The sequence below is a fragment of the Silurus meridionalis genome, chromosome 24, assembly GCF_014805685.1.
Source record: "Silurus meridionalis isolate SWU-2019-XX chromosome 24, ASM1480568v1, whole genome shotgun sequence".
Taxonomy (NCBI): domain Eukaryota; kingdom Metazoa; phylum Chordata; class Actinopteri; order Siluriformes; family Siluridae; genus Silurus; species Silurus meridionalis.
The window spans coordinates 2,525,419-2,535,559 of NC_060907.1; the positions used below are offsets into that span (position 1 = coordinate 2,525,419).

At 39.8% G+C, this 10,141-nt stretch overlaps 1 protein-coding gene across 2 annotated transcripts; it reads left to right on the forward strand.

The window, feature by feature from the left end:
- The first annotated feature begins 4,934 nt into the window (after positions 1-4,934).
- LOC124378355 (zinc finger protein 750-like) lies at positions 4,935-10,099 on the forward strand. Of its 2 annotated transcripts, none has more exons than XM_046837977.1 (3): positions 4,935-4,998; positions 6,632-8,211; positions 8,343-10,099. In XM_046837977.1, the coding sequence occupies exons 2-3, from the start codon at positions 6,911-6,913 to the stop codon at positions 9,019-9,021; spliced, it is 1,980 nt and encodes a 659-aa protein (XP_046693933.1). In that variant the 5' UTR covers positions 4,935-4,998; positions 6,632-6,910; the 3' UTR covers positions 9,022-10,099. The 2 variants fall into 2 exon arrangements, with proteins under 2 accessions (XP_046693933.1, XP_046693932.1); XM_046837976.1 differs by lacking the exon at positions 4,935-4,998 and adding an exon at positions 5,005-5,142.
- The last annotated feature ends 42 nt before the right edge of the window (positions 10,100-10,141 follow it).

The following is a 10,141-nucleotide window of genomic DNA, read 5'->3' on the forward strand; positions in this document are numbered from 1 at the left end:
TGAGACTGAGCCTCTAAATACTCTGTACATATATTTAAATCTAAATCATTTGCATCCTGGACCTAGAAGTCCTGATGCAAATCAGCCAAAGGGCATTATACAGAATCTAAACAAAGAAAAATATTATGAATTTACTGTTCAGGAGGTGCTTTGTGTGAAAACAGTATTAGAAACACTTTATTGATTTTACTTTTTAACTACACCCAATATGAGACTGTGGTACATTTTAGTTTTGCAGATGTCCCTCTGGCTCTGGACAATGCAGCCAGGCAACGAGGCAACAAGACAACTTCTTGCCACCAATACAGATTCCATCCTTGCATTGACTGCCCTCCCCTCTGGTATGAGGTGAATGTTGGAAAGTGGTAGCTCAGTGGGTAAAGTGTTGGACAGAAGGTTCAAATCTCAGCACCTTCAACTGCTCAGGTGTATAAATAAGAGAAGCCTACTCCAAGGACCACGAAGACATTTTTCAGGTTTTATCCTTATACCAATTCCAAAAAAGGGAACAATATGTACATAAAAACAGAATGTAGAGATTTGCAAATCTCATTAACCCACATTTTATTCACAATAACGCACAGAAAACATAGCAATCATATATCAAGGTCAAGGTTATTTTAAATTTGATGGTTGGCTGCAACACGTCTCAAAGAATTTGGGGATGGGGCACAGCTGTCACAGCTGAAGAACTTCAACTACCAAAGTATATGATGGTGCATTTCTACACCTCCACCAACAAGCTCTAGTACCACTAATAAAAAATAAGGCAGACTGCAGCTTGTCACTCTGATTAGAAGATGATTGGCTGCAATTTTCCACCTGTACGGGACCTGTACACCTCAATGACACTGAAGCAGGCAGCTAAGATTGTGGCTGAATTGTGATGGGAAAATGTAGATGAACAGAGGCATCTCTAGATCCTCTGGCAAATCTTCATCGAAGAACTACTGCTCTGCGGTTTTACTACTGCGGTTTTAAGCAATACTAAACAAAATCAGATATTGGAGTTCTATCACATGAGATCTTCCACTCCAACCCATGTAAAGCACACCTTCATGGAGCTGGCTTTGTGCATTGTCATGCTGGAAACACCATTCAAATGACAACTTACAATGTAAACAGAACAGGGAGAACCGTAACCATGCAAAGCGAGAATTAACGAGGACTCGAAAGATAACAGAAGTGCAGATGCTGCAAATGACCAAGAGAGGGCAGTACATACTGTACATTTACATCAAATGTTTCAGCTGCTCTGTTCCTTTTTTAACCACCGCAAGATTACAGAGCAGGAAAACTGGTCCTCACACACACACACACACACACACACACACACACACACACACACACACACACACACACACACACACAAAGAAAACACACAAAGAAAACACCTAAGGATACAAAGAGATGTTTGTACCCTGGGGTTAGAAGTGAAAGAGTAAGTTATACTACATTCTAACACACACACACACACACACACACACACACACACACACACACACACACACACACACACAGAGTATACAGATGGACCCCAAGTTCCGAAAAATCAACTTACGATAATAATAGCAATAAGACATGATTGTAAAAATATAATATACAGTATATACTACAAATTTATAAAAATAGAAAGTTTTGTGCGGCAGGCAAAAGTTAGCAGCGTATGATCCGCCCTCCACTCATGAACCAGCACTTGTTTATGCACCCGCTGCCACATACATAAATATATGGTTTATACAGTAGGGTACTGTAAATTGCTCTGTTTTACTAAACTATGTTCTGTAATTTGTTAGATCTTTAACACTATACTGATCACAATTCTTTAAGACTCCTGTGTAGGCTAGGACATGTTTACTCTTACGATATTTTCAGGTTATGACAGGGTCATTATAACTCCACCTCAACTCTGAGTGTTAAACAGCTGCTCCATGATAGATAATACAGGCAGTCCTCTACTAACGATGGAGATACGTCACGACGACCCCATCTTAAGTCAAAAATATAAAAGTCGAAGATGGTACTATGACTGTGACAGTCTTTCCTGCTTCATGCTGATTTATCATTAAAATTTTCTGCTCTCAACTGATGGTTTTCCTCTTCTTTTTTTCACAACCAGCAGGAGACATACAAGGGGCTTTCGGAAGACATGATTTTACCACTTCAATTGCTGTAACCACACTGAGAAACTTTACTCCGTCGACCACTAGCGAAAGTGGGGCATCTCACAGGGCGAGAGATTCGCTCATCCCAACTGCACATGCAACATATCTTACATCGTAGGCTGCCTGTTGCCCAAAATTTTCATTATTTGTACAATTTTGCGGTATCGCTACCGTCATCGTAAGATCGAAAAATCATAAGATGAACCATCGTAACTCGGGGACCATCTGTATATATTGTTGATATCTTGAGCAATTATGTGCAATTATAATAAATATTTACATGTGCAATAAAGCGAGACATTAAACTATTATTGTAGTCTAACTTTTCTTCCTATATTTGTATATTTATTTATTCTTACAAATTAACTAGTACTGCACTGGAGGGAAGATAGACAGGCAAAAGTTCACCAAGCAGAGCTTTCTTTATTTTCTTAAATTTCACCCTGGCGCTATCTTTCCAGTACTCACGGCAGGGCTCACCCACACACTCGAGTTCGGGACGCCTTTCCTTCTTGATGTTTGCCGGCAGTCCCTCCCGGATCAGCACACGCTCCTTCGGGGTTCACCCGTCTCACGTGCGGATCGGTGCGCTTTCACTCTTAGCGCCCTCTCGAGTGTCCTTGCGGACCGGAGCTCCTTTTCTCGCGTCCACCTGAGTTCACTCGCCAACTAACTGCTCTCTGCTTGGTGTCTCTCTCTCCCAGAAGTTGGAGTCTCTCTCCTCTTTATTGGCTTAGCCAGACTGAAACAGAGCACACTGGTACAATTATATTTCTTATTTTCATTTGACTTGAATCTTTACTGTGAGCAACAGCAACCCAACAATTTCCCCTCTGGGATCAACAAAGTTTTGTGATACTGATACTGATTCTGATTCGAAACTCCATCGTAAGTCGGGGACTACCGGTGTAATGTTTTCATTATTAATGTTATAAATGTTACTGTTAGCAGTGGTGAACAGTAATGAAGTAAATGTAATTGGTTCCTGTACTTGAGTAGCTTTTTCACGAATCTGTACTTTACTGAAGTGTTTCCATTTGGGGAAACTTTTACTGAAACTTCACTAGATTTCAAAGTGAAATCTTTTACTTTTTATTTAACTACATTTTGCAAAATCAGTCCTTCATTTATATTTTTGACTCGATAAAAACGTTTATTAAGAGTGTAGAGAGCGAAGCTCGAGGTCATCAAGGATGTAATGCAGCTTTAAATTAGAGCCGTAAACAATACAGCGAGAACAGCACTCTGGGATTAGGAGTCGCTGGACAGAAGAGTCTGCGCTAGTCAAAAAAGTTAGAAATATAAAAGGTCCCCTACCTCAAACTTGTTCCAGACCCCCCACAGTTACACTTTCTAAAACGGTGTTCCCTAATGGCAGTGTCCTCTTTCAGCATGCTCCCTGCACATCCACACTGCAGCATACTGTTCAGGAGCAATTTGAGGAACAAAGAGTTCGAAGTTGTTGACTTAGCCTTTAAATTTCCCAGATCTCAACCTGATCAAGTTTCTGTGACACATGTTGGACAAACAAGGCTCAATCCTCGAAACCTACAGGACCTTAAGGATCCGTTGTTATCATCTTGCCATCAGATATCACACCACACCTTCAGAGGTCTTGATGAGTCAAAGATGTTTTCTCTCCGATGTGCCATCTAGTAGAGGTCACTTTAATGAAAACTGAACGTTTTTTATGCCAGGTGTTTCCTACCTCCTGCATCAGGATCTCTGGGCACAACCTTGACTGACTATGGACAATCAACTGTCCTTTTCGTCTCTCATTGCTAATTTGACTTCCATTTGTACCCCTGAGCAGTTGAGGGGGCATTGCTCAAGGTCCAGCAGTGGCAATTTACTGCTAGGATTTAAAACTTCCACTTAGAATTCCAACATCTTAACCACTGATCTACCACTTCCCTGGGAGCCTGGGCTCCTGCACCACTTCTCTACTGATCCCTCCATCTCTCAGAGTACATGCAAGACCTGCATCGTCTCTGTTCTGGTACCGAGGTCATGGACTGAAGTTTCACCATGATGTCAGGACAGCTGAATCACCAGCAGTCTTTAAACAATGTCTAAAGACATTTTTACATTAATGACATTTTGCAGATGCCCTTATTCAAAAGGACTTGCAGTAGAGGGTTAAGGGCCTTGCTCAAGGGCCCAGCAGTGGCAGCTTGGTGGTGCTGGGATTTGAGATCTTGCTCTTTCGATCTGGATTCAATGCCTTAACCACTGAACAACCACCTCCTCAGACCTTCCACTTATCGATGTATGGACAGAAGTATAGACTGATGGTATTCCTACTCTGAGACCTGGATGTATTTATTGAGAGACTTCAAATCATTTATGGAAATTATTCTGGATAAGGAGGCAAACACCATTAATGTAACTGCATTTCACTGCATGTTGTACTCAGTTTTTATGTGTATGCGACAAATAAAATTTGGTTTGATTTGAAATGTCAATCAATAGACCACTTTGACTCTCTAAAAAACTTTTTTTTATTTTATTTTCAAAAGATGCATAAACACCCACCAACATATACAAATACATATACACTTTCAGGTTGTGTGTGTGTGTGTGTGTGTGTGTGTGTGTGTGTGTGTGTGTGTGTGTGTGTGTGTGTGAAGGCTTGTGTGTTTGCACTTTAGCTGGAGGCCCAGTTTATATCAGGTGCGTCAACGTAGCCTGAGGGCTCTACAAACTGTCCTTAAACCACACCCCCGTACACACACACACACACACACACACACATACACACACACACACACACACAGGTGGACAGAGCCGGTTGTGCCAGTAGCGAGAAAAAGAATTCAGTCAAAGACAACAGGTGAGTTTGAAGTATTGCGATGACGGAGGCGGTAAGAATCCGAACGAAGGATTTTTGCTTTCTGAATTATTAATTAAATAAAAATGATCGGCTGAGTTTTACGCTGAAGTGATCCCACATGAGAATTCTTTAACATCTCAACAGGTAACAATGATTCTGATTATGTAAATGATTAATATTGTTACTATAATCATTATTATTTATATGATTGTGTCTTTAAATCCCACTGGATTGGTGTATTAAAACGGTGCAGGATTAAATGTACATCAAACCTTTTATTTATAATCAATTTATTTTGACACATTTTGAAAGTCTTTTGAATATTTTCGCCTTCTTAGTTTGCTAAATTGCTTGAACCTGCAAGTGAAACTCTGTCAAAAAGTGAAACACTCTTAAACTACATTACACTTACAAGGATAAGCTTTGTAATTAGAATGTGCATACTTTAGGATGACTTTGTCGATAGAAACTCAAGTTTTGTGCTGTACACTGTGTGGGTTTATACTGCAACAAATTTTTATTCAATCCCAGTGCACAGTAACTGTTATAATATATAACAGAAACCACATTAAAGAGCTCCAGTATTGTATTTTCACACCCAGAGCTAATGCTAGTCACTCAGTCCGAGTTTTGTATACTTGGCCATTGAAAGAGGTGCGACATTAAGCACATCTGGGGCATCTGGGACAACCTGAGTGACAACTTCTTGTGAAAGAGCGTGACAAGTTAGAACAATGGAGCTGAACTGAGGATTGTGGGAGATGATAATAATAAGAAGAGAGAAAAAAACAAGTTATATGGTAGTGGTTTCTTTAGTACGAGGCTCAAATGGATTGGTGCTAACTGTAAAAACTTCAAAGTGTGAAATTAAATATTATTTTACGATAATAAAATACAATTTGGGCTGGAATGTTGGTACAGCAAGCAGCAATGCCTCCTACCAGCTACGGAGTCTGATCCAGGTTGATCTCTTGTCTGTGTAGAGCTTATTATTTAGTATATTCAGTCTTGGTTGCTTTCCTCAGGTGCCCTTCATTAAATAAACATGCCTTAGTGGATCGGCAATGCTACACTGCAGCGAAGAAATAAATGAGACTGTGACAGAGGCATTCTACACAGAGTTTACTTCCAGGTCAGACCCCAGTAGTCATGGGATAGGCACTGGAGCTAAAGCACGTAGTAAAGATAAATAAATGAACAAATATATAATAATTAAAAGAAAAAAACACACACACACACACACACACACACACACTAATTCAATAAGAGCTGTTTTAAACAGGCCGCCATCAGGTTTTACTTACAGTAAATGCAAATAACCTTCTTTGGACTGAAGGCACAGTGTTAAAAACTCTCATTTCCATAATTGCTGACACTGAGACTGATGTCTGCACTGATCATTGTATTGCTTCAGGCAACTGCTAGCAAGACTAGCTGTCGGTGTTCAAGTTTCAGTTGTGTTAACATCTTTTATTCAAATAAACATGATCTCATTTCATTGACAAAGCTGCCTATTATTTTCATGTTTCGTCAAAAAAACTTTTACTAGTGTTTAAACTTGAGAGGCTGGTTGAAATATTCTTTAATTTCTTCATGTTGTTTCATTATGTGGTGTGGTGTGTTTTCTACCAAGGTGGCTGGCAAGTGAAACACTACACAACTAAGAGATAAAAAAGTATTTTCCTAAGACCCAGTGGTGGCACACTGAAAGTGCTGGGATCTGTACTAGTGACCTTTCAATCAGCTTTAACCACTGAGACACCAGTGACCCTGATTTTTGGATGATCTTTGCTCAAAGTGGATATCTGCAGTCTCATGCCATCCAACAAGATTCGTCCATCCAAGAAGTCATTCTGCAAAACATAAACCAGTTTTTGTTTAAATAAACATTTGTAGATTCAGCACCATCAAGATGGCTGCCCCCAATAAGGAATGGAAACCGAAGAAACCTCACTACATTCCTCGACCCCCAGGGAAACCTTTTAAATATCACTGCTTTCAGTGCCCCTTCACCTGCAATGAAAAATCTCACTTGTTCAACCACATGAAGTACAATTTGTGTAAGAACTCACTTTCCCTTCTTTCTAAGCAAGGCAATATTTCCCTGAACACTGTTGATGAAATTAGCATGGCAACATCTACCACAGAGGAACCAAGGCAAAGTAATGTTTCAGTGCAAGCTGATGAGTTGAAAGAAATGACTAAATCCCAGATAACAGATGATCAAAAAGCCCAACCAAATGATGAAGCGAGGAGCAACACATCAGAGGAGTTCTTATTACCTCAGAGAGATCCAGAATCAAACATTAATGCAGATCTACTATTGACAAAGACATTCTCCAGGACTGATGAAGTGAAAATGGCAGCATCAAGCAATAAGGAAGAACCCAAGGAAACGTCACACAACTCTGCCTTTTCTACTGTTTTACCTTTTCAGGAAGGTCCAATATTAGCCAGTCATCAACAATCAAAGTCCCTCCAACATCCATTTGCTCCCATATACAACCCAATTCCTGTTCATAATTCATTGCCTCTTGACTATAAACCAAAAAAACAGGCAAGAGAAACAGAACCTTTTTACCAAGGAATGGAGTACCCATCTTATGCCTTTCATTACAATTTATACCCCATACACTCTTCATATTCACCCTATTTCCTTTGTGGCAATTATTGCAATTATCTCCATTCTCCTCCCAATTTTACTCCTTACCTCGTGGATGCTCTACAACCCCGAATCCACCCTCTTTTACCAGGGCAACTTCTTCCAATGACCTCTATTCCAACAATAACAAATCCTATTTTAGACCTATCTTATAGATTCCACCATTCAGGTCCATCTGTTAGCATGTACCCCCATCAAGACCCGACCCATCTTACCTCATGTTCTGGTCCGGAAATAAACCAGTCTACATTTGCTGTACACACGGGTCATGCAACGCCTGGTGGTTTCCATCTTGAATCAAATGCTAAGGAAGGTTTAGTCAAGCAGGATCCTGGGATCAGAGTAAGCCAGCAAACCAACATTCAAATGAGTTCCAAAATTGGTTATTCTCCAACTGGGTCACCAGCTGGTCCAAATGCAACAGGTCAAACCCAGAAACAACTGGATGTATATGGTCAAGTGTCTCCACATTACAACTGTGAAGAGTATGACACTAAGACACTCCCAGATGAAGATGGATCCAGACACAACAGCTCTACACAATTAGATAGGTAAAATATTAATACTTGGCATTATTTTTTATAAAACATATATTTTTATTATCATTATTTACAGTGGCTACTGTTTTCATTAACTAACACATTGTTTTAATCTGCTTACATGATAATATTTTGAAATCAAGCCCAGAAGAACAGGAAGTAGCAGATGACGATGTCGATGATGATGGGTCCCCACTGAACCTCTCAAAGAAAGGGCCTGCTTCCGAGGTTCCTTTAAACCTTTCTATAAAACCAACATCTGATATGCCTACCTCGCAAACTCCGACGCAAGGAGATATTAAAAACACCACATGGGAAATTATGGATGCCAGATCAGTGGAAGAAGAAAACGATGATTCCGCAGATGAGCAAAAACAGACAGCTGCGTTCGCGTTATGTCAGCTAGCCCAGTGGAATCTGTCAGAACAGACAGAAGGCTCAGAGATGAGCAAACACTTAATCAAGACAGCTGAGACTAATGCTAACTATGTTCTGAACAGACATCAAAACAGTTCTTCACCTCATAATAACAGCATAACAAATAGCCCATCTGATGTTCCTCAAAACCAAATTCCAGCCAATGAAACTGCTGAAATGCTTGCCTCTGACAGCGCTGAAACAGATTCTGTTAAATTCACCAATCCAAAACCTGGCGTAGATGTTAACTGCGCCACATCGCATTCTGATAGCACACCGGTCTACCCTTCCGAATTCAAACCCAGAGGTCAGACAAAAGCTGGAAGGCGTGGAACACAAAATGCAAAGAGGAGCAGAGACTTGGTTCCTAGCAATCGCGTTCTCAGGAAACGACTTCGCTGTTAATTGTGTCTAATCTCTAACATCTGATTGCAAGGTTTTTCAGAAAGAATGTATCGATAGACTTAATTTCCAGTCCTGTATAAACTTTTGTATAGTGCCTTAAACTGAGGTCATCCAGCAAGTGGAACAAAATCTTTAAACCTGCAAAACTAAGGAAATTGTACTTTTTGTTCGAATTTTTTTTTTTACTAGAAGTGTTCGATATTTATACACGCTAAAAAACATTAAAAACTCAACCACCAGCCATTTTTTTTAACCATGACTCTGAATTTGGTAAATGAATTGTTACTTCCTGTTTAAATTAATGTCATGTCTTGCTAAGTATAATCACATGTACCTAACAACATTTAATAGCTACTGGCATTAACGTCTGTCAATAGTCTCCTTAATCCAGAGCAGTGTGAAGTTTCATGCTTGAGTGCACAAAACCACCACTCACTTGCACACACACACAAACACACACACATGTTAGCAAGTGCACCTGAAACCTGCTAAACCGCATCACCACCTAGTGCAGGTATGGACATGTTGAGCTGTTTGACCGTTGATTTTCTGTTTCTCTTGCTCTCTTCTACCCAGACAAGATGTAACACATGGTAATGCTATAGCAGCTATAAACAAACGTTCAACTAGCATGGTAGCTGTTTTTTTTTTTTTTGAAGTTTTTAAGAAATAAAAGAACAACGCAACTCATCATGTTACGATAAAACCTCAAAGTGTTAATCCCTTGATCTCACATTTATTCCTTATCCAAAGAGACTTACAGTTATCGAATTTATAGAATTAAGCATTTGAAAGGTAAGAGTCGTACTCAAGGGCCCAGGAGTGGCAGCTTGGTAGATAGAAGGTTTGCCACTTGTGTATTACGGCACAGTGAAATTGTTTCTTCGCATATCCCAGAGAATTAGGAAATTAGCTTACAGTGGCAGCTTGGTGGTGGTGGTATTTCAACTTGCAACCTTCCAAGCAGAAATCCAGCATTCTGGATTTTTTATAAAATCAAATACTTTGACCTTTGTTGAAGTTATAGCATAGCGTAACTGTAGACTGTTGCAAATCTCTGCCAGTGGAGACTCAGATAATCAAGATATTCAAGCAGATAATCAATAAATGTTAAAGAAGT

Bases quoted from the DNA above. Each gene is read 5' to 3' on its own strand.
- LOC124378355 (XM_046837977.1), top strand. From the start codon at position 6,911: ATGGCTGCCCCCAATAAGGAATGGAAACCGAAGAAACCTCACTACATT. The intron at 8,212-8,342 runs GTAAAATATTAA...TTTGAAATCAAG, and splicing joins AGCTCTACACAATTAGATAG to CCCAGAAGAACAGGAAGTAG.